General features: G+C 43.7%; 1 protein-coding gene across 1 annotated transcript in view; it reads right to left on the bottom strand.

The window, feature by feature from the left end:
- The window catches only part of ces2b (carboxylesterase 2b), a 38,351-nt gene extending 14,945 nt beyond the window's left edge, over positions 1-23,406 (bottom strand). Inside the window, exons 1-12 of the mRNA XM_036956492.1 lie at positions 23,225-23,406; positions 20,203-20,392; positions 19,937-20,075; positions 19,165-19,298; positions 17,973-18,126; positions 13,473-13,577; positions 13,209-13,310; positions 11,429-11,572; positions 9,336-9,413; positions 9,100-9,247; positions 7,012-7,158; positions 6,814-6,883 (exon numbers count right to left, since the gene is read on the bottom strand). Of these exons, the coding sequence (XP_036812387.1) occupies positions 6,814-6,883; positions 7,012-7,158; positions 9,100-9,247; positions 9,336-9,413; positions 11,429-11,572; positions 13,209-13,310; positions 13,473-13,577; positions 17,973-18,126; positions 19,165-19,298; positions 19,937-20,075; positions 20,203-20,392; positions 23,225-23,303 (1,490 nt within the window). The 5' untranslated portion in view covers positions 23,304-23,406. The remainder of the gene's footprint in view (positions 1-6,813; positions 6,884-7,011; positions 7,159-9,099; positions 9,248-9,335; positions 9,414-11,428; positions 11,573-13,208; positions 13,311-13,472; positions 13,578-17,972; positions 18,127-19,164; positions 19,299-19,936; positions 20,076-20,202; positions 20,393-23,224) is intronic.
- Positions 23,407-24,690: the final 1,284 nt, after the last annotated feature.

Genomic DNA, 24,690 nt, shown 5'->3' on the forward strand with positions numbered 1-24,690 from the left:
CACACACACACACACACAATTGTAAATAATACTCTGTTCCTACAAATTTATTTGGTTCTACAGATACAGTGGCAGCAAAATATATTAGCACCCTTACACTTTTCTTAAATAGTTCCATAGTTCTTGTCAAATAAGTTAGAATAAAAAAAAAAAATGTGTGACGTGGTGGAGTTGGACCCAGGTGCAGAGAATGGACCAGATGAGGAATCAATGGTTCAGGATAAACGTAAATACTTTACTGAAAATAAGGTAACAGAAGGATCACAGTAATACTGAAAAAACAACAAAGGAGAGACTCACCGATGGAGAGAAGACACTCACCGATGCCCCCAACAGAGAGCAGAAGGTCTTCCAATACCGTGAGACGAACTGGGTCCCTGATCTGAGACAATGTCCTGGGGAAGTCTGTGTAGTCGAAAGACATGGGTAATCATGAGATCAGCGGTCTCCTTCACTGATGGCAACGTGGGTAAGGCGATGAAATGGGCTGCCTTGGAGAACCGATCGATGACCACCAGGATAGTTGTAAGCCCTTGAGATGGAGGTAGCCCAGTGATAAAATCTCCCGACAGATGAGACCAGGGCCGGCTGGGGATGGGCAGAGGTTGGAGCAACCCGGCTGGTCACTGACGTGAAGACTTGCTTTGGGCACAGATGGAACAGGCCGCAACAAAGGATCTCACATCCTCATTGATGTTGGGCCACCATTATTTCCGCCTCAGGAACTCTAGTGTCCAATTAACCCCTGGATGCCCAGTTAAATTTAGAGGAGTGTCCCCATTGTAGTACTCAGGACTGGGCTGAGTGCGGAATGTAAAGTCTGTTAGTGGGTCCCCCGCCGGGGTCAGATTCTCAGGTCTGGGCTTGTCGGACCGTGGTCTCAATACTCCATATCACAGGGGCCACAATGCATAAGCTGGGGATGATGGACTCAGTGTCCCTCTCCTTGTTAGAGACATCATGTTGGCAGGACAGGGCGTCTGCTTTCTGATTCTTGGATCCCGGGCAATAGGCTAGTGAGAAATCAAACCTGTTAAAAAACAGAGCCCACTTAGTCTGGCGAGCGTTCAACCTCTTGGCTTCTTGAATGGAGATCAAGTTCTTATGGTCCGTGCAGATCACAAAAGGATGAGGTGCCCCCTCCAACCAGTGTCTTCACCCCTCAAGGGCCCACTTAACTGCCAAGAGCTCCCGGTTGCCTACATAGTAGTTGCGTTCCGCTGGCGAGAACCGTTCGGAGAGAAAGGCAGTTCCTTGTCCTCCTAGTTCTGCTGTGAAAGGACCGCCCCCACTCCGGTGTCTGAGGCGTGCACCTCTACCACAAAGGGACAAGTCGGATCAGGATGAACGAGGATGGGTCCAGAGGTGAAACATTCCTTGAGCTCCATGAATGCCCTTTCAGCCTCGGGGTCCAGCGAAAACGGGTCTTGGACTTACGGGTTAGGACCTTGAGAGGCGCTGCCACCGCACCAAAGTTGTGTGTAAAATGCCTGTAAAAATAGGCAAACCTGAGGAACCGCTGGACCTGCTTGAGTGAGATGGCAGGGGACCAGTTGGCGGCCGCCTCAATCTTAACGGGATCCATTTGGATGCCTGCAGTAGAGATAATGTGACCCAGGAAGGAAACTTGGGATATGTGGAACTCATGCTTCTGTATCTTGACATATAGTTGACTCTGCAGGAGGCATCTCAGTACTTGGCGAACATGCAGTATGTGTTCCAGAAGGGTCTTGGAGAAGATCAGGATCTCATCGAGGTAAACAAAAACAAACCGATTCAACATATCCCTAAGAGTGTCATTGACCAATGCTTGAAAGACTGCCGGTGAGTTTGATAATCCGAAGGGCATGACTAAATACTCATAGTGGCCACTAGGGGTTGTGGAGGTCCAGTTTGGTGAAACTCCAAGGCAGCGGACATCAGGGGTAGGGGGTAACGATTCTTGATTGTAATTGTGGCCGCTTGCCTCTTACTGAAGACCTCCCGGAGGTCGAAGTATTCAGGAGGGAGAGAGGAGAAGTCTTGGTCTTCAATGGATGCAGGAGAACACAGTGAGGCTGTTGGTGGAGGTCTGAGACATTTAGTCTGGCAGTCCTTACCCCAGTCTAGTAGGTGACCCGTGGACCAGAAAAATAGTGGGTTATGTAGCGTTAGCCAGGGGGTACCCTAGGATAAGGGGGTTCTTGGAAGCCGTTATCAAAAGAAAACTAAGAGTCTGAGTGATTCACCCCAACTTGCAGTAGAATGGACTCTGATATTCTACCTGCCCGGAGACATTGAGGGCTCTGCAGAGGGATGGGACATTTCACTCAGGAGATTTGTAATTCGAAGTCTTGATCAAAGAAGTTATCTGTGACCCCGGAGTCCACGAAAGCTTGAATCTGTTGCTGACGGTTGTCCCAGTGGAGGATTGCAGAAAGTAACAGACGGTGACTGGGTAACCGGGAAGTAACTGAACAGCTAGTCAGGGTCTCCCCTTGTCCTGGCGAGCCCTGGCGTTTCCTGTCAGCTCTGGGCATGTAGCACGGAGTTGACCGCGAACTCCGCAGTAGAGGCAGCAGCCTTCGTGCACGCACCTGTCTTGCTCTTGTGTGCTCAGGCATTTGCGTCCCTGTTGCATTGGCTCTGCAGGTAGCTTAGTGGTTAGAGCTTTGGGCCAGTAACCAAAATGTTGCGGGATCGAATCCCTGAGCTGACAAGGTACAAATCTGTCATTCTGCCCCTGAGCAAGACAGTTAACCCACTGTTCCCCGGGCGCTGAGGACGTGGATATCAATTATGGCAGCCCCCGCACCTCTCTGATTCAGAGGGGTTGGGTTAAATGCGGAACACACATTTCAGTTGAAGGCATTCAGTTGTACAACCTTCCCTTTCCTCAATGCTGAGTCCGGGGGGGGGGGGGGGGGGGGGGGCAGCCGCTGGTCTGGCCCGAGAGCAGAGAGAGGATGTAGGCAATCATGGCCCGATCAGTGTGGAACAAGGAGGACTGCAGCTCGAACACCAGAGAGCACTGAGTGAGGAAACCCTTACATCTTCCTGGGTGGCCGTCATACTGCTCAGGGGCTGGGATCTTGGGATCCCGGTGCAGGTTCCTTGGAGGAACTACATGTGCATGTAGCATGTAGCACTGGGCGATGAGACTTGGGCATTGGCTCCTCCTGGTTTGGGGGTGTGCCGTGGACGGAAGGAATCGGTGAGTGCCCGGAGGGTCTCGGAGATCTGGGAGAGTTGTTCTTGTTGTCTTCTCAACAGTGCTCCTTGGTGGGTTATGACCTCTTTAATATGGTTGATCTCCACTGGGTCCATGTTGGAGCAGAATCTTGCTGTGACATGGTGGGGTTGGACCCAGGTGCAGAGACTGGACCAGATGAGGAACCAATGGTTTAGGATAAACGTAAATACGTTACTGAAAATAAGGTAACAAAAGGATCACAGAAATTCTTAAAAAATAGCAGGACTAGGACTAGAAAACTTACTCAGGCGACAAACACACGGGGCAACCAAAATCAAGCTTCTGCAAACAAGGACAGAAAACACACCTCTTCTAAAAGGGAAATCATAACGAAATCATAAGCAACACCAGAGTAACAAAAAAGTCTCTAGGGCAGTCTCTGCCGCCCTCTGGTGCCCAGAGAAACCATGACAATAATTTGGTCTCTACACATTGCATCTTGGATTTTTAACATTGCAGAATCAATTTTGGTTTTTGAAACTTAAGTTCACAATTTTAATTTAGAAAAGAAAGAAAAGCTAATACCTGGTGGCTCAGTCTTTGGCCAAGATAACTGCTGACAAACACTTCCTGTAGCCATCAATGAGCTCTCTGCACCTTTCTAATGGATGTCTGCCTCGTTCTTCAGCTGCAAACTGCTCCAATTCTGCAATGTTTCATCTTGAACCATTCTTGGGTACTTTTTAAAATGTTTGGGGTCCTTGTCCTGCTGGAAGACCCAAAACCTTTGACAGAGTCCCAGTTTTGTGGACACTGGGTTGAATATTGGACTCCAAAATACATTGATAATCTGCTGATTTCATGATGCCTTGCACACATTCAAGGCCCCAGTACCAGAGGCAGAAAATCCACCCTAAAGCATTATCGAACCTCTCTTGTGCCACCTGTTGGCAAACCTACTTGAAACACCTGGTGCAGTTTGATGCTGAAGAGTGGGACAAACTTCCATTAGAAAGGTCAAATAAAATAAAATAAAATGTTAACGTTTACTTACACATATTTATCAGATGTTATTGCGGGTGTAGCAAAATGCTTGTGTTCCAAGCTCCAACAGTGCAGTCATGTCAAACAATACACAACAATACACACAAATCTAAAAAAGTTAAATAATGGAATTAAGAAATATATAAATATTAAGACAAGCAATCAAATCAAATTGTAATTGTCACATGCGCTGAATACAACAGGTGTAAACCTTACAGTGAAATGCTTACTTAGAAGCCCTTAACCAACAATGCAGTTTTTAGAAAAAATAAGTGTTAAGAAAGTATTTACTAAATAAACTGAAGTAAACAGTAAACTGGGATAATGGGCACAGGTTAGTCGAGGTAATTGAGGTACATGTAGGTAGAGTTAAAGTGACTATGCATAGATAATAAACAGAGAGTAGAAGCAGCGTCAAAATGTGTGTGTGTGTGGGGGGGGGGGGGGGGGGGGGGGGGTTGTCAATGCAAATAGTCCGGGTAGCTATTTGGTTAGCTGTTCAGGAGTCTTATGGTTTGGTGGTAGAGGCTGTTTAGAAGCCTCTTGGACCTAGACTTGGTGCTCTGGTACCGATTGCCGTGTGGTAGCAGAGAGAACAGTCTATGACTAGAGTGGCTGGAGTCTTTGGTGATTTTTAGGGCTTTCCTCTGACACCGCCTGGTATAGAGATCCTGGATGGCAGGAAGATTGGCCCCAGTGATATACTGGGCCATACGCACTACCCTCTTTAGTGTCTTACGGTCAGAGGCCGAGCAGTTGTGAGGATACTCTCGATGGTGCAGCTGTAGAACTTTTTCAGGGTCTGAGGACCTATGCCAAATCTTTTCAGTCTCCTGAGGGGGAATAGGTGTTGTCGTGCCCTCTTCCTGACTGTCTTGGTGTGTTTGGACCATGACAGTTAGTTGGTGATGTGGACACCAAGGAACTTGAAGCTCTCAACCTGCTCCACTACAGCCCAGTCAATGAGAATGGGGGTGTGCTCGGCCCTCCTTTTTCTGTACTTCCACAATCATCTCCTTTGTCTTGATCATGTTGAGGGAAAGGTTGTTCTCCTTGCACCACAGGGTCAAGTCTCTGACCCCCTACCCATCGGCTCTCATTGTTGTCGGTGATCAGGCCTACCACTGTTGTGTGATCTGCAAACTTGATGATGGTGTTGGAGTCGTGCTTGGCCATCCAGTCATGGGTGAACAGGGAGAACAGGAGGGGACTGAGCATGCACCCCTGAGTGGCCCCGTGTTGAGGATCAGCGTGACGGATGTGTTGTTACCTACCCTTACCACCTGGGGTTGGCCCCTCAGGAAGTCCAGGATCCAGTTGCAGAGGGAGGTGTTTAGTCCCAGGGTCCTTAGCTTAGTGACGAGCTTTGAGGGCACCATGGTGTTGAACGCTGAGCTGTAGTCAATGAATAGCATTCTCATGTATGTGTCCATTTTGTCCAGTTGGGAAAGGGCAGTGTGGAGTGCAATAGAGATTGCATCATCTGTGGGTCTGTTGGGGCTCTATGCAAATTGGAGTGGGTCTTGGGTTTTTCTGAGATAATGGTGTTGTGAGCAATGACCAACCTTTCAAAGCACTTCATGACTACAGATGTGAGTGCTACGGGTCGGTAGTCGTTTATGCAGGTTACCTTGTCAGTGTCAGTGAAGACACTTGAAGACACAGTTGGTCAGCGCATGCTCGGAGTACATGTCCTGGTAATCCGTCTGGCCCTGCGGCTTTGTGAATGTTGGCCTGTTTAAAGGTCTTGCTCACATCGACTACGGAGTGCGTGATCACACAGATGTCCGGAACAGCTGGTGCTTTCATGCATGCTTCAGTGTTGCTTTCCTCGAAGCGCACATAGAAGTAATTTAGCTCATCTGGTAGGCTCGTGACACTGGGCAGCTCACTGCTGCACTTCCCTTTGGAGTCTGTAATAGTTTGCAAGCCCTGACACATCTGATGAGTGTAAGCAGGAATCAGGAGGATATGGTCAGATATGCCAAATGGAGGGTGAGGGGGAGCTATGTACCCATCTCTGTGTGTGGAGTAAAGGTGGTCTAGAGTGCACATGTAACATGGTGGTAGAAATGAGGTAAAATGGATGTAAGTTTGCCTGCATTAAAGTCAATTATGTTTTTTGCTGTTCCCCAAATAGCATTTTTTTTTATTTTTATTGTGTCGAAATGCAGTCACTGAGCTTCAACTTCCCTCACACCCCCCTTTGCCATACCCAGGTTTAGCTGAGCTTCAACTTCCCTCACACCCCCCTTTGCCATACCCAGGTTTAGCTGAACTGACGCGACTGTGGTTACAAAAGTGTTTGTCAGCAGTAAACATGGCCAAAGGCTGCGCAACCAAGTGTAGGCTATTGGATGCAAATAATTTTGTCCTTGCCTTTTGGTTTCCTTACTAAATTTTAAACTTAAGTTTCTCAAATCTAAATTGGTTCTGCAATGTTGAAAATCCAATAACAATGTGTGGAGATCCAATTCTTTCCTTTAATTTCTACTTATTTTAGAAGAAATTGGGAATTATTTAAGAAAAGTGAACGAGTGCAAATATATTTAGCCGCCACTTTATGTTCTGGAAACTGATGAAAAACAGTTCTTTACCCTGTACGCGCAAAGTTACCCCAGTAACTCATCATGATTCTGCTTAGTTGTTCATCTTTCTCTGCACAACCTGAGAAAAAGAGTAATGAGTGGTGAGTGGTGAGTGATTGTATGAAATAGAGTATTTATGGAGAACTTGGGGAACTGGATTGATGACATGCAGTACGATAGATTCAAGGTTGAGGTTAATTCCTTTACCATCCATTATAAAATGTGATGTGAAGCAGAATCCAAAAACAAACATAAGCTCATCTCCATGGTCAGACCCAACGAAACTCGGCCTCATCTTCTTAAACATGCTGGGAGTTTGCTGGAACTCATACAGGTACATAGGCACACCTGCATCTGTTGTGTGGGATAAGACAGTAACATTTAGGTTAATTGGCCTCTGGAAATAGACTTGAATTCTGTACGGAGACCTCAGAATGTGATTTCTGATATACAGTGCATTCGAAAAGTATTCAGACCCGCTCACTTTTTGACATGTTGCTACATTGCAGCCTTATTCTAAAATGGATTAAAATGATTTTTTCCCCTCATCAATTTACACACAATACCCCACACTGATGAAACAAAAGCAGTTTTTAATAATTATTTTGTAAATGTATAAAAATACAAATAAATGAAAAAAACATTGAAGCAACTTTGGCAGCGATTACAGCCTCGAGTCTTCTTGGGTATGATGCTACAAGCTTGGCACACCTGAGTTTCTCCCATTCTTGTCTGCAGACTCTCTCGAGCTCTGTCAGGTAGGAAGGGGAGCGTCGCTGCACAACTACTTTCAGGGGATGAGATGTTCGATCGGGTTCAAGTCCGGGCTCTGGCTGGGCCACTCAAGGGCATTCAGAGACTTGTCTCGAAGACACTCCTGCCTTGTCTTGGCTGTGTGCTTAGGGTCATTGTTCTGTTGGAAGGTGAACCTTTTCCCCAGTCTGTGGTCCTGTGTACTCTGGAGCAGGTTTTCATCAAGATCTCTCTGTACTTTGCTTTGTTCCTATGTCTCTTGATCCTGACTAGTCTCCCAGTGTCTTCCCCACATCTTGATGCTGCCACCACCATGTTTCACCGTAGGGATGGTTCCAGGTTTCCTCCAGACGTGACACTTGGCATTCAGGCCAAAGAGTTCAATCTTGGTTGCATCAGACCAGATAATCTTGTTTCTCATGGTCTGAGAGTCCTCTAGGTGCCTTCTGGCAAACTCCAAGCAGGCTGTCATGTGCCTTTTACGGAGAAGTGGCTTCCGTCTGGCCACTCTACCATAAAGGCATGATTAGTGGAGTGCTGCAGAGATGGTTGTCCTTCTGGAAGGTTCTTCCCATCTCCACAGAGGGGCTCAGGAGCTCTGTCTGAGTGACCATTGGGTTCTTGGTCACCGCCCTGACCAAGGCCCATCTCCCCCGATTGCTCAGTTTGGCCGGGCGGCCAGCTCTAGGAAGAGTCTTGGTGGTTCCAAACTTCTTCCATTTAAGCATGTTGGAGGCCACTGTGTTCTTGGGTACCTTCAACAATGCAGAAATGTTTTGGTACCCTTCCCCAGATCTGTGCCTCGACACAATCCTGTCTCTGAGCTCTACGGACAATTCCTTCAACCTCATGGCTTGGTTTTTACTCTGACATGCACTGTCAATTGTGGGACCTTATATAGACTGGTATGTGCCTTTACAAATCATGTCTAATCAATTGAATTTACAATCGTGTCTCATCACTGCAACTCCCTAACTGGCTCGGGAGAGGCGAAGGTTGAGTCATGCGTCTTTCGAAACATGACCCGCCAAACCACGCTTTTTAATACTCGCCCGCTTAACCCGGAAGCCAGCCACACCAATGTGTCGGAGGAAAAACAATTAAACTGACGACCGAAGACTGCCTGCAGGCGCCTGGCCCGCCACAAGGAGTCGCAAGAGCTCGATGAGTCAAGTAAAGCCCCCCCGGCCAAACCCTCCCTTAACCCGGACGACACTGTGTCAATTATGTGCCACTCTATGGGACTCTTTGTCACGGCCGGTTGTGACACAGTCCAGGATTGAACCTGGGTCTGTAGTGACGCCTCAAGCACTGCGATGGAGTGCCTTAGACCGCTGCACCACTCAGGAGGCCCCCTGTTTTTCTTTTTTTTTTAAATTTGCAACAACAAATTTTTTTGTCATAATATTGTGTGTAGATTGATATTTAATCAAGAATAAGGCTGTAACGTAACAAATGTGGAAAAAGTCAAGGGGTCTGAATACTTAACGAATGCACTGTACCAGTTCTAATCCTGAACTCTATGGGCCCTAGTGCTCTTACCTCTGTGGAAGTTTGCCATTTGGAGGGCAGGAATGGTAAACATAATGTCCCCAAGCAGCTCAGTGAACCCATCACGGTTTTTCACCCGATTTCCAGAGGTTCCCAGGTATTCATCTGCTATCAGCTCAGTTATCCACTGATCCTTGGGCTGAAGGAGACAACAACCATTCAGTGTAGCCACATCATGTATTGTCATCAGTAGTTAGACAATATCATCTGGTGTGCTTTTGTCTTACATCTGGGTAGAACATGGCCATCATGGGCATGACCTTCACCCGGTCCACTCCATCCTCCCAACCTGGAGGAGCAAAGAACTATGGGAGAAAACACATTACTACTTTTCTAAAAATCACTATTTAAAGAGAAAAAGAGGAGTACAAAGCCTTACAATTTAATAAATCAACTCATCTTTGGCAATAATGTTAATACGTTAAAGGGGAATTTAGTAGTTAGTTGGTCATTTAGTCATTTTATTCTTTAATCTAATATCTCCACCATGAGCGTAACCCTAACCCTGAGATGCGTGCGTGTAACTGGTGTCACTGTTCTAGTTTAACAGCTTTGCTTCCTCCCTCACCTTCCTCTGACTGAGCTTGAACTAGGGTACTCTGCCTCGTGAACACATGTGACCACTTGCTTTGACAATGTACATACCAGTCGCACCGCTGAAAATGATCTGATTCAATAGCACCATTTCAAGTTGTGAATTTATCCAGTATCATCTTAATATGGTACATACACTTGATGCATAAATCATGCAATAGTGTAAATGGAAGATAAAATAAAATTTGGGTTGTGCAAGCATTGAGCAAGCGATGTGTCTAAACCGGAGTCAAACTGCACTGAACAAAAATATAAATGCAACATGCAACAATTTCAATGATTTTACTGAGTTACAGTTTATATGGAAATCTGTTAATTGAAATAAATTAATTAGGCCCTAATCTATGTATTTCACATGACTGGGAATACAGATATGCATCTGTTGGTCACAGATACCAATTGTGTTTGTTGTCCATAGCTTATGCCTGCCCATACCATTACCCCACCACCACCATGGGGCACTCTGTTCGCAATGTTGACATCAGCAAACCCGGGATTCATCCGTGAAGAGCACACTTCTCCAGCGTGCCAGTGGCCATTGAAGGTGAGCATTTGCCCACTGAAGTTGGTTATGATGCCAAACTGCAGTCAGGTCAAGAACCTGGTGAGGACGAGTAGCATGCAGATGAGCTTCCCTGACAGTTTGCGCAGAAATTATTTGGTTGAACTAACCCACAGTTTCCTCAGCTGCCGGGTGGCTGGTCTCAGATGATCCTGCAGGTGAAGAAGCCGGTCCTAGGCTGGCGTGGTTACATGTGGCTGATTGGACACGGAAATTAACATTCAATTCTCTGGTAACAGCTCTGGTGGACATTCCTGCCCTCAGTATGTGTCACGAATCCCGCTGAAGATGGTGCCTCTTCCTGTTCGGGCGGCGGTCGTCGTCGCCGGCCTACTAGCTGCCATCGATTCCCTTTCCTTTTGTTTCTGTTAGTTGGGTCTAATTGGTTACACCTGTTTTGAGTTAAGTTTTGTTTGTAGGCTATTTAAGGGCACTAGGCCCGCTGGTTATTGTGCGGGCTTGTTCTCTGTTTTATGGTGTTGGTTGATTATTGTGATCTCTATTTTTCCGGACAGTTTTGTCCTGTTTCTTCGGACGGGTTGTTTCATGTGTCCTTGTGTTTTGCATGTCCGTTTTTCCGCTGTCATTGGAATAAAAGATCCATGTACCTCCACCCACCATTCGTAGAAGTCATAACAGCATGCCAATTGCATGCTCCCTCAAAACATGAGACATCTGTGGCATTGTGTTGTGTGACAAAACTGCACATTTTAGAGTGGCTTTTTATTGAGCCCAGTAGACGGTGCACCTGTGTAATGATCATGCTTCTTGATACACCACACTCGTCAGGTGGATGGATTATCTTGGCAATGGAGAAATGTTCACTAACAGGGATGTAAACAAATGTGTGCACAGAATATGAGAGAAATAAGCTTTTTGTGCATATGGAAAATATCTGTGAAATGTTATTTCAGCTCATGAAACATGGGACCAACACTTTACATATTGGTTTATATTTTTGTTCAGTATATGTAGCATAGCACTAAAGCTGAGGATGTCACAGGATTATATACACTCCTCACCATTAGGGTTCATTGAATGCTTGTAACTACTATTCTTTCTCCTGTGTCACTAAATCACATTTTCCATAAAACTTTGGAAAATGCCTAACATCTAGCATTGATTGTTGAAACATATTTAAATCGTCTTTCAAAATCAACTCACCTTTGCTAAAAGCCAGCCAACTTCGTTGTCATTGACTCCAGTCATAAACGGCACCTTGTGCATCTCATGGTTTTGAGAAATCTCCATCGCCGATTTGGACAAGAACTGCCCGTCAGCAGTCACACCAAAGAATAGCATTTGATTCTTTAAAAAGATAAAAACATGTCAACAAGACATTACAAACAAGCAAAGGCCCTCTAGAAAATGTGGCTGCAAAATATTACCAGATGAAAGGGAGTTGGTTATCATAATCTTTGATATTACCTTCTAATGCTCATGAAACAATAATAGTCTGTTATGCAATCTCTATCCACATCATACCTATTTCATGTCACAATATGCACATTTCTAGGCTCAGTGGTTTTGTTCATCTACCTCCCAATGCAGAACAGCAGAATATGTTAATATGCTGGTTGTTTTGTATGTATATATTAATTAAGTTTGGTTTTCATTGCATTTTTTATTTAACTTTTTATTTTTCATATCTGAGTTTTGACCACATACAACATGCATGCTGACTCACGGTTGCAAGACTGTGATGGCAGGTCTGTTTGTTGGGCTTGGATAGATAGCTGCCATCACAGTCCTGCAACAGTGGCTAATGTGTAGCTTGCTAGCTAATGTGTTGTAATGTGTTGGCTTTTTTGTTTCACCTAACAGTTTTTGTTTCACCTGCCAGTTCCTGTAAGGATAGGGACTGTGTGTGGAGATGGGAGGCTGATGAGGCTCATAGTGGGGACTTTTCCGGACCCTGGCTGAGGTATGGTGTGCTTTGGCACTTCAGCTGCTAAGGCCTCACCCAGGTGGGTGTTATGCTTTCATCCACGGAGGACTAGATACCTTCAGAGGAGTGGCTATTGCAAAAGAACTGTGAATGTCCTGGGTGGAAAGGTGCCCTGATAAAAAGCTCCTGACCTGTCTGTCAGACTGACCGTTTTTCCCCTGGCCGTAACATCAATTCCCCCTCTGCTCAAGCCTTGTCCAACAGTTCCACTCAAGCCCTGCCCAACAGCTTCTTTCAAGTCAACTGCTTAACAGCTTATATATTTAGTTTATTGGGTTTTAGTACCATATAAAATCATACAAAACATTGAGAACACCTGCTCTTTCCATGACATAGACTTCCCAGGTGAATCCAGGCGAAAGCTATGATCCCCAATTGGTGGCACTTATTAAATCCACTTCAATCCATGTAGATGAAGGGGAGGAGACAGGTTAAAGAAGGATTTTTAAGGCTTGAGATAATTGAGACATGGATTGTGTATGTGTGACATTTAGAGGCTGATTGGGCAAGACAAAAGATTGAAGTGCCTTTGAACGGGGTATGGTAATGGGTACCAGGCGCACCGGTTTGTGTCAAGAACAGCAACGCTGCTGGGTTTTTCATGCTCAACAGTTTCCTATGTATATCAAGAATGGTCCTCCGTCCAAAGGACATCCAGCCAACTTGACACAACCGTGGGAAGCATTAAAGTCAACATGGGCCAGCATCCCTGTGGAACGCTTTTGACACCTTGTAGAGTTCATGCCCTGATGAATTGAGGCTGTTCTGAGGGCAAAGGGGAGGGGGGGGGGGGGGGGGGGTGCAACTCAATATTAGGATGAATGTTTTGTACACTGTATATTTTCACACTGTAAATTGTACTCTCAATTCTCATGTCCTCATTACAATTCATACATGTTGTATGATGATAAGTATAACCAAATGTTAAGATTGGTGTCCTTCCCAAAGACATAGCTAGAACCCTGGCAAGATATGATACTGTCCGGGATATCCCACCTGTTTCTGAATGTTCATAATGTGATCAGCAGGCAACTTCTTCACACAGTCTGCTATCTTCACTGTGTTGGTGCTTTCACAGCCAATCAGGTTTGCCACCGTCTATGAGACAAGACCAATAGAATAAATCGTCATGGTTGTAATGACTATCAGGACATTGATGGATGACAACTATTGAGTGGGCAGTACATTTGTTTAAATATGTGCAATACTATTTATGTCTCTCAGAGTACTGAGCTTGGTGGAGAGAAAGTTTGAAAATACCTGTGCCACAAGCAGGGGATTGGGATTGAAGAGCATTTTCATTGCTGCGGTACCACTCTCGGCTATTGCGCCATGGAACAGACCAATAGACAATGGAGAGAGAAGCTAGCGATGGAAAAAAACCAAGAATCAATAAGCTAATCAAGATAGTGATGTCTCAAAACATAAAACCTATATTTCAGGGACACTCCAATTAGTATGATATGTTACGTTTCGTATGGTATATATTAATTTGGGAATGTCCATCATCCATTTCGCATGATATGTTACGACAGCGGTTCGCAAACTAGGGGCCGAGAACCCATGTGTGGTTGCCTGATATGAAAATGGGGTCATGGGAGAATTTCCGAACAAAAATACATGCAAAAAATATATATAATATTGTCTTTGTATCTCAAAATCATTGTAATGTGGTTAGCCTTAAAAATGTAAATGAAAATGATTCAAATCTAAAAGATACAATTCAACCAGAGAGCACCCTTAGATCATGGGAAAAGGCCACGCTTGACCGTTGCACTTGAATCATTCCCACCATGAATGGCTAGGTCCGCTTCGCTATGAAACCACACACTATTGTAGGGACTTTGATATTACCGCAATTGATATGGTAAAAACAATATGTGGGGAGGCAGAGGTACAGAAACTCACATCAATACCTTTGTCAGATAGCACCGTTAAACAAAAAATTAATACTATCACTAGCAATCAAGAGCAAACTGACTGAACGACTCAAACTCCTGTTAGCTGTGAGGGCCGGAATGCCCATGCATTGACTTTTGTTCACTATACATGTCGGTGGATGCTATTCATGAGGACATATTGTCTTGTCTCACGATTCCCGAGCATGAAACGGCAGAAGGGATGTTCAGTGTGCTGCGTGGTTATATGAACAAAAAACAGATTGTATATGTGACCCAATTCATGAAACTAGGCATATGTCGCAAGTCACGACAGGAGAGCTGTTTGAACGTAAAAAATGTTTTTTAATCAAAATGCGTTTTTTTTGGCAGTAATGCCTTCTCGAACATGTGAACTTTCATGTGCCTTAACAACAAACTTGCATGACATCTGTAAATACGACAGAAACCTTCCCACTAGCCATGACTTGCTGAGATTATGAGTGGGCTGGACATGCCAAGAGAAGAGTTCGGATTGGTCAGCCATATAGTAGGCTTCTGTCTATTTGAGCTGTGGAATTAGAGTATGAGATGGATAAAACACCAGTCTCCAGATTACATCTTCAAACTAAGGGCAACTGTGGCATGGCATCAAAGACAGGGAGACGAGTCCATCATGCATGATGATGTACACAGGTAAGATAGTCTAGCGTTAGCTAGCTACATTTTCAGATATTAAATGTTTCACAGAAAGTGGTTTCATTTCAAGCTAAAGTGTACTGTTAGCTAGCTCGGTAACGTTAGCTGGCTGGCTCCCTTGCTGACATTATTATTTGAATCCCAGATCTGTTTCACAGAAAGTGGTTTCATTTCAAGCTAAAGTGTACTGTTAGCTAGCTCGGTAACGTTAGCTGGCTGGCTCCCTTGCTGACGTTATTATTCGTATCCCAGATCTGTTTGCTTTGCCAGATAGAGCCTAATGTTAGCTAGCTAACATTGAACCTGGTTGGTTAGCTCCCAGCATATTCATGCAGTACAGTAACGACATGATTTGGCACTATATTCATTGTTGTTTAACTGGCTAACTATAGCTGGCTTGCTCGTTAGCTAATGTTACGTGACGTGTCATTTTACACGTTGTTTGCCAAGCTAGGTTCATTGTTTACCTAGCTAGCTACATGTATTAAGCTAAAGTGTAATGTTAGCTAGCTAACATTAGCTGGCTGACTCCCTAGCTGGCGTTGTTATTCGTATCCCAGAGCTGTTTGCTTTACTAGTTACAGCCTAATGTTAGCTAGCAAACATTGAACCTGGTTGGTTAGCTCTCACCATATTCATGCAGTGTAGGACGACATGATTTGTCACTATGTTCATTGTTATTTAACTTCCTGGCGTTAGCTGGCTGGCTCGTTAGCTAACGTTACGTGACCTGTGATGTTACACGTTGTTTACCTAGCTAGGTTAATTGTTTACCTAGCTAGCTAGCTACATGTCTTAAGCTAAAGTGTAATGTTAGCTAGCTAACGTTAGATGGTGGCTCCCTAGCTGATGTTGTTATTCATATCCCACAGCTGTTTGCTTCAATAGTTAGAGTCTAACTTTACCTAGCTAACATTGAATCTGGGTGGTTAGCTCCCAGCATATTCATGCAGTGTACTGTAGTAACAACATGATTTGGCACTATGTTCAATGTAAATTAACTAGCTAACTTTAGCTGGCTGTCTCATTAACTAACGTTGCGTGACGTGTGTTATTTTACAAGTTGTTTACCTAGCTAGGTTAATTGTTTACCTAGCTAGCTACATGTCTTAAGCTAAAGTTTACATCACGCGTTGAATATGGCCGATGTCAGTAAAGATCTGCAAAGAAGCCTAATGAAATTGTTGCAGGCTGTTTTCATGTTGTTCATAGGTAAACAAATCATCGGCCAGAGCATCAAGTGTGCGCTCTTAACGCCCCGAGGTCGAAACCAGATGGGTGGGGCTAAAGCTTAAGAGGGTGTGAACGATGCTGAATCGGTGTAGACAAAGAAGAGCTCTTCACTAGATACCAAAACATTCAAAGGTCATTTTCTCATAAGTGAGTTTACAAGTTTATCCTATTTCAAAGCAGAATTACTTTCCCATTGTTCCTCAACAATGCAATATGATATTCAATTTTGTAGCTCTGAGTCTCTACTTTTATCCAATGTAAAAAACACAATTTCACATTTTGCTACATAAGACCGAATCCAGGTGGTGAGTCACATATGGGATTGAATGGTAGTCTTTTGCACAGATGGGGCTACAACTATCATGGGATGGCGGGCAGGCCTCTGCACTCTAGTTATGAATGTGTTTCTCTCTGCCATATGTACGCATTGTATGATACACCGAGAGCAACTGGCAGAAAAAGAGCGCAGCAGGTATCTTCGATTGTAAACTACATCAAACCACATTCACTGCACGCAGGTCTGTTGGCAAACAATTGTGCAGATATGGGATCAAAGCATGATAATGTTCTATTTCACACCGAGGCTTGGTGGTTATCGAGGGGGAGAGTTGGAAAGATTTTTCTCATTGAGAGAGGAACTTTTGCAATTCACATCGGATGTTAAAAAAAAAAACAGACTTGGTTGACGTTCTGTGTAATAGAAAATGAAATAACAGAAAACATCATCAGTAAGTGTCCCACACGAGTGATAACTGCTCACCTCCAACGCTTGGAAGAGCACTTTGGGATGGACCTACTTCACAATCCGTTTGACTGTGATCCTGGCTCATTTGACATTCCAGTAATTTAAATCAAACAGCTGATCGACCTGTCATGTGACCGATTGCTGCAGACAAAGCATTCACGGGCCACTACGGAGGAGTTTTTGTTCCTGACTCAAAGGGAACAGCCTGGCGTCTCCCTCTGAGCATTAATGATGCGTTCAAAACAACTGGACACTCGGAAATCTCAGACATCAGTGCCTTCAATACAACTGGGAACTTGGAAAGAAACGAGCTCCGGGTGGGAAAAAGTATTTTGAACGGACATCCAACTCGGAATTCCAACTAGGGAACTCGGGACTCTGTCTAGAGCTCCGACTTTCCAACCTAAAGATTATTGATATCAGGATTTGACTTCGTATTTTTCAGAGTTCCCAGTTGTCTTGAAAGCACCATAATATTCATTGTAGGCTACCCTTCACCAGCTCATATCTGTGAAGCTGGATTCAGTGCTTTTGCCTGCATCAAACCAAATATTGATCCAGGTTGGATGTGACAGCAGAGATGCGTACTGTCGACCATGCTCACTGACATTGAGAAGGTCCGTATCCATATCCCCAAATAAAAAAAGTAAACATCGGTTGTTGATTTTTTTTCACATGGGTGGGGACACGAGAATTTTCAGATATCAAAATGGGGTCATGGGCCAAAAAAGTTTGGCAACCCCTGTGTTACAAATTTCAATTTGTATGATACTGTATGATTGGAATTGCAATTTATAAAATATGTTACGATTTGCAAAATGATATGTTACGAATTCCAATTTGTTGCAACATACATTTTTGCCTGAAGTAACCTTCTGTCCTATGTAACCATTCCAAATGGAACATATCATACTAATTTGAGTGTCCCGGATTTACTTTTACTATGTTATGTCTAGTCTATGAGACCAGGCTGATATTTCACTCAAAATATTATGCAATATACTGTATTGATGGAAATATTTTTTCATACAAAATTATTTGGTAAAATAAGTGTTACAATATATAAATTATAGACAAAATGTTTGATGCATTATATTTTACAGTTTACATAAATTGCTAAATATGTAATATATTTTGGATCTGTGTGTGTGTGTGTGTGTGTGTGTGTGTGTGTGTGTGTGTGTGTGTGTGTGTGTAGATCCTCACCAGTAACGATACGCTTGCTCCACCAGCAGACTCTCCAAATATGGTGACCGACTTGGAGTCGCCCCCAAAATTGTTGATGTGCTCCTGGACCCACCGCAAGGCTTCCACCTGGTCAAGTAGTCCCATGTTCCCTGGGGCATACTTGTCTCCTGTGCTGTATGGAAAAGATGGAAAACAAGCCCAAAACAGTGACATGTTTTATTTAACTAGACAAGTCAGTTAAGAACAAATTCTTATTTTCAATGACAGCCTACCCCTGCAAAACCCTCCCCTAACCCAGACGATGCTGGGCCAATTGTGCGCCGCCCTATGGGACTCCCGATCACGGCCAGTTGTGATACAGCCCAGGATCGAACCAGGATCAAACCAGGGTCTGTAGTGACACCTCTAGCACTGAGATGCAGTGCCTTAGACCGCTGCGCCACTCAGGATCCCTATTTTCAACCAGTAACTATCAGGAAATAACACTGATCACACTTTGGCAGTGTTAGTTTCATCAGCTGTTGTTCAGTATGATACAAAACACAAGAAAAACACATTTTGGACTGCACTGGGCCTTTAACAGTACAGCTTCTTTCCTCACAAGTCCTTACTGGCACTTGAACTTGGATCCCCTGCCTCGCAAAATCACACTACAGAATGTTCTTAGCCAGTTGCGCCATGGCAAAAATATCAGTTCAGCAACTCAAGTGGAGACAAATCCAACACTTGTATAGGGGCAACTGTGCAATGTTAAAGGCCAAATCACCATTACGGAATGTCAAACCAAATAATGAAGTTGATTTGACCATGACATTTAGAAAATTGCACAGTTGTCCATATCACTTCCATTGATTTCTAGTTAGCGGAGGCTAAAGTTAGCTGACATTTGTTGTGGCTGTTTAAAGAAAAGCGAACCATGGATTACAGTTTCTCCTGGTTCATAGACTACTTTCAGGGTGAGGAACCGGTTGTGAAATACTGCACATCCAAATCAAACCACATTTTGTGCCAAATTCAACAGGTGTACACTTCACAGCGAAATGCTTACTTACGAGCACATTCCCCCAACAGTGGTGCAGAGTTTAAACAATTAAGACAAAAAAATAAATAAGCAAATCGTAACACAACAAAAACAATAACGAGGCTATATACAAGGAATACCCCTTTAAAATATCCAATTGTGTGTGGTTCTGTAGTAGTTCAGTCTTACCTGAAGAACCCCAGCCATCCCAAACGGTATTGGATCACCACCACAACCACATCCTGGTATGCAGCCAAAGCAGAACCATCATATGCTGATGCAGAACCCATGGCGAATCCGCCACCATGGATCCAAACCATGACCTGAGAAACACAAGCAATACATGCTGAAAAAAGTTCATACCAGCTGCATTTAGATTCACTTTGCACTTACTTTGCACGTACATATGTTGTATTATATGACTTCAGGTTTTTTGTATTTTTTAACTTATCTTATGTTGAACTCAAATTGCCCTTCATGGACAATAAATATTTACTGAGCTGAACTATGCTTATGTGTGGCCTTGTAGCCTTTGATAATCTGGAAGTTTATAGCAGTTATCGTTAACTTTGACTAATGATGAAAACAAATTTCCTGCACAGCTTCACTGCACATTGACAAGTATTCCACTTAGCATGAGTCATTCACTACGATAACTGACTGAAAAAGTATGATTATTTATCATAATACAATTCACAAACATAATACATTTCAGTAGCCTACACACACCTGACACATTTGTATTGAAAAAGTGCGTTGCTGATGAGAATAACATTAAAGCACAAAAAATAAATTAAAACCCAGTAGGCCTACCGTAATACAGGAAATATCATCTTTATTATTAAATTCTGCCACTACCGCGGTGTGACTTAACTTTCTGGAGCCCACAACTCTATATTGTTTCAACAGCATCACTGGGAAGTCAATCAACTGTTGACTATATGTGTCTGATATTACTTACATGAAGCCTTGTTTTCTCAGCAGGTTTAACTGGAGTGTAAATGTTGAGATAAAGACAATCTTCTGACACCTCTGGGATTTCCACTGTCATGGACACATTGGAGTAAAGGTCTTTTGTAATTTGTCTGTCTTGAAAACACCTGAAAAACATATTGAAAAACTTATTGAGAAGTCTGATTTTATTCAATCTCAGTGTTTGTCTAACCCTTATTCAAATAGCCAGAAACTTGAGATATATGGTTTGTTTGTGACCTTGCTGGGTCTTACATGAGAGGCTGCTGGATGGCGTCCCTCACTCCCTCCCATCCCTCCACAGGCTGGGGCGGGGCCAGTCTCAGGGGGCCGACAGGTGGTTTGGCAAACGGAACACCCAGGTAGGCCTGAACCACCGTCTCCTTCCCCTTTACGCTCACATATTGCCCTCTCAGTCCCCCCAGTTTGGTCTGGATCACCGGTGCTGTTGAGATGTTAAGCAGTTAGTTATAGGTGTGTTACTTTCGAAAAACAGCAGAGATGTATGGTTACTCCTTTTCATTGAGTAAAAATTGGTTTCAGAACACCCTTTAAAAGTGTATAATCCAGTATGTTTATCCAGCTCATATACCATTCTTGTGGACAACTCATGTCAACAGCTTTGAATGTAACCCTCTGTCTATGCTGTATATCTGTGCTATAGCAATAGGCCACAGTATGTCGAAAGTACCTCTCCCATAGCACTAGCATAAAATGTGTTTTTTTAATTGCATGAACACAAAGTACATTATTGCATGACGAAAAAATCCAGGTCAAACTAGGGATTATTAGACAAAGAAAACACATACAGTGCCTTGCGAAAGTATTCGGCCCCCTTGAACTTTGCGACCTTTTGCCACATTTCAGGCTTCAAACATAAAGATATAAAACTGTATTTTTTTGTGAAGAATCAACAACAAGTGGGACACAATCATGAAGTGGAACGACATTTATTGGATATTTCAAACTTTTTTAACAAATCAAAAACTGAAAAATTGGGCGTGCAAAATTATTCAGCCCCCTTAAGTTAATACTTTGTAGAGCCACCTTTTGCTGCGATTACAGCTGTAAGTCGCTTGGGGTATGTCTCTATCAGTTTTGCACATCGAGAGACTGAAATTTTTTCCCATTCCTCCTTGCAAAACAGCTCGAGCTCAGTGAGGTTGGATGGAGAGCATTTGTGAACAGCAGTTTTCAGTTCTTTCCACAGATTCTCGATTGGATTCAGGTCTGGACTTTGACTTGGCCATTCTAACACCTGGATATGTTTATTTTTGAACCATTCCATTGTAGATTTTGCTTTATGTTTTGGATCATTGTCTTGTTGGAAGACAAATCTCCGTCCCAGTCTCAGGTCTTTTGCAGACTCCATCAGGTTTTCTTCCAGAATGGTTCTGTATTTGGCTCCATCCATCTTCCCATAAATTTTAACCATCTTCCCTGTCCCTGCTGAAGAAAAGCAGGCCCAAACCATGATGCTGCCACCACCATGTTTGACAGTGGGGATGGTGTGTTCAGCTGTGTTGCTTTTACGCCAAACATAACGTTTTGCATTGTTGACAAAAAGTTCAATTTTGGTTTCATCTGACCAGAGCACCTTCTTCCACATGTTTGGCAAACTTTAACCGACACTTTTTATGGATATCTTTAAGAAATGGCTTTCTTCTTGCCGCTCTTCCATAAAGGCCAGATTTGTGCAATATACGACTGATTGTTGTCCTATGGACAGAGTCTCCCACCTCAGCTGTAGATCTCTGCAGTTCATCCAGAGTGATCATGGGCCTCTTGGCTGCATCTCTGATCAGTCTTCTCCTTGTATGAGCTGAAAGTTTAGAGGGATGGCCAGGTCTTGGTAGATTTGCAGTGGTCTGATACTCCTTACATTTCAATATTATCGCTTGCACAGTGCTCCTTGGGATGTTTAAAGCTTGGGAAATCTTTTTGTATCCAAATCCGGCTTTAAACTTCTTCACAACAGTATCTCGGACCTGCCTGGTGTGTTCCTTGTTCTTCATGATGCTCTCTGTGCTTTTAACGGACCTCTGAGACTATCACAGTGCAGGTGCATTTATACGGAGACTTGATTACACACAGGTGGATTGTATTTATCATCATTAGTCATTTAGGTCAACATTGGATCATTCAGAGATCCTCACTGAACTTCTGGAGAGAGTTTGCTGCACTGAAAGTAAAGGGGCTGAATAATTTTGCACGCCCAATTTTTCAGTTTTTGATTTGTTAAAAAAGTTTAAAATATCCAATAAATGTCGTTCCACTTCATGATTGTGTCCCACTTGTTGTTGATTCTTCACAAAAAAATACAGTTTTATATCTTTATGTTTGAAGCCTGAAATGTGGCAAAAGGTCGCAAAGTTCAAGGGGGCCGAATACTTTCGCAAGGCACTGTAAATAACGATAAGGGGGTTACATTTCAAGGGATACCGAATTTCCATTGGAGCAGAGAATGGTCACATGAAAATAAAAAGTAGTGCGACATTGACTGACAGCAATTACTTCTCAGATGTTTTGTTAATTAATAATGATTCGAAAATGCCTTTCCAGTTGCATGTATATGATATTTACCCATATTAATGATCACATTTATTACGTCAGAAATGTTATCTTGAATACCATCTATATAAAAACGATAGGAGTGTTATTTCAGGAATTACCTAAATCAAGTCTCCAAAAACCTTGTGCTTATTTCTATCCCATTATAAATGTGTTATTAAACTAACTTTTGGAATAGACACCGGCGGGAATGCACTTTTAACCAATCAGCATTCAGATTAGACACTAATGCATATAATGCAGGAGTCACATCAGTTAACACAATTTGAATTAACATTCTACATTACCATGGAAATTATTGCAGTCATTGCGAGTGTATAAATGAGTTTACCAGTCAAATTGCCATGGTTAGAGGTTCCAAGCCCGTTCTATTCATGCTATTTTTATGTGTGCTGCTGCTGCATAGTGGTCATTCAGTCAGCTGTTCATTCGACCCCCCCCCCCCCCCCCCCCCCCCCCCCCCCCCCCCCCCAAAGTATATTTTTATTGTTATGACGGTTATTTTATTTTCATGGCGTCTTCATCCATAACCATCGGTTACACGGTTATACGGTAATTGTGCCAGCCCTAGCCTATAATGTGTAAACTTAACTATCAATCTGCTACACAGCCTACGGTAGTTAGGCAACATCCTGTATCTTCTATATTTCCTGACCACAGTTGTTGGCCTATGCAATGTTTCGACGACTGTTATCAGCTTACTTACCATTGGATTCGGCCAAAGTATACAGAAATAGTAGGCCAATTGACAGGGAAAGTCTCAGTAAGCCTGAAGGTTCCTTCATGGCCGCAACATTCAATGATTTGAGTGCTCAGCGACACGCCTATTGTTATGCAACCCCAGACCTCAACAGAATGCGGGAAAGAGTAGTACTGAAAGTATTTGCTTAGGCTTTATAGAGTTACCCTTACAGGTGTGCCCTTTACCTTTGTCCCTAATAGGGAAGGTGGGGAAATGTATTGTTGGTGTGAGCTGTTGTCCTTAAATGACCAAAGCCATGACTTTGAGGTCATGTTAATTGCATGTACACCCAGAAAAAAAAGAAACATCTTTCAAAGATAATTCATAAAAATCCAAATAACTTCACATATCTTCATTGTAAAGGGTTTCAACACTGTTTCCCATGTTCAATGAACCATAAACAATTAATGAACATGCACCTGTGGAAAGGTCGTTAAGACACTAACAGCTTACAGACGGTAGGCAATTAAGGTCACAGTTATGAAAACTTAGGACACTAAAGAGGCCTTCCTACTGACTCTGAAAAACACAAAAAGAAAGATGCCCAGGGTCCCTGCTCATCTTCGTGAACATGCCTTAGGAATGCTGCAAGGAGGCATGAGGACTGCAGATCTGGCCAGGGCAATAAATTGCAATGTCAGTACTGTGAGACGCCTAAAACAGCGCTACAGGGAGACAGGAACACACAATCCCTCCATCAGTGCTCAGACTGTCCGCAATAGGCTGAGAGAGGCTGGACTGAGGGCTTGTAGCCTGTGGGCACACAGGTCCTCACCAGACATCACCAGCAACAACGTTGCCTATGGGCACAAACCCACCATCAATGGACCAGACAGGACTGGCAGAAAGTGCTCTTGACTGAAGAGTCGTGGTTTTGTCTCACCAGGGTGATTGTCAGATTCGTGTTTATCGTCGAAGGAATGAGCGTTACACCGAAGCCTGTATTCTGGAGCGGGATCGATTTGGAGGTGGAGAGTCCGTCATGGTCTGGGGCGGTGTGTCACAGCATCATCGGACTGAGCTTGTTGTCATTGCAGGCAATCTCAACGCTGTGCTCTACAGGGAAGACATCCTCCTCCCTCATGTTGTACCCTTCCTGCAGGCTCATCCTGACATGACCCTCCAGCATGACAATGCCACCAGCCATACTGCTCGTTCTGTGCGTGATTTCCTGAAAGACAGGAATGTCAGTGTTCTGCTATGGCCAGCGAAGAGCCCGAATCTCAATCCCATTGAGCACGTTTGGGACCTGTTGGATCGGAAGGTGAGGGCTAGGGCCATTCCCCCCAGAAATGTCCAGGAACTTGCAGGTGCCTTGGTGGAAGAGTGGGGTTACATCTCACAGCAAGACCTGGCAAATCTGGTGCAATCCATGAGGAGGAGATGCACTGCAGTACTTAATGCAGCTGGTGGCCACACTATATATTTTA

Source organism: Oncorhynchus mykiss, chromosome 2, assembly GCF_013265735.2.
Source record: "Oncorhynchus mykiss isolate Arlee chromosome 2, USDA_OmykA_1.1, whole genome shotgun sequence".
Taxonomy (NCBI): Eukaryota; Metazoa; Chordata; class Actinopteri; order Salmoniformes; family Salmonidae; genus Oncorhynchus; species Oncorhynchus mykiss.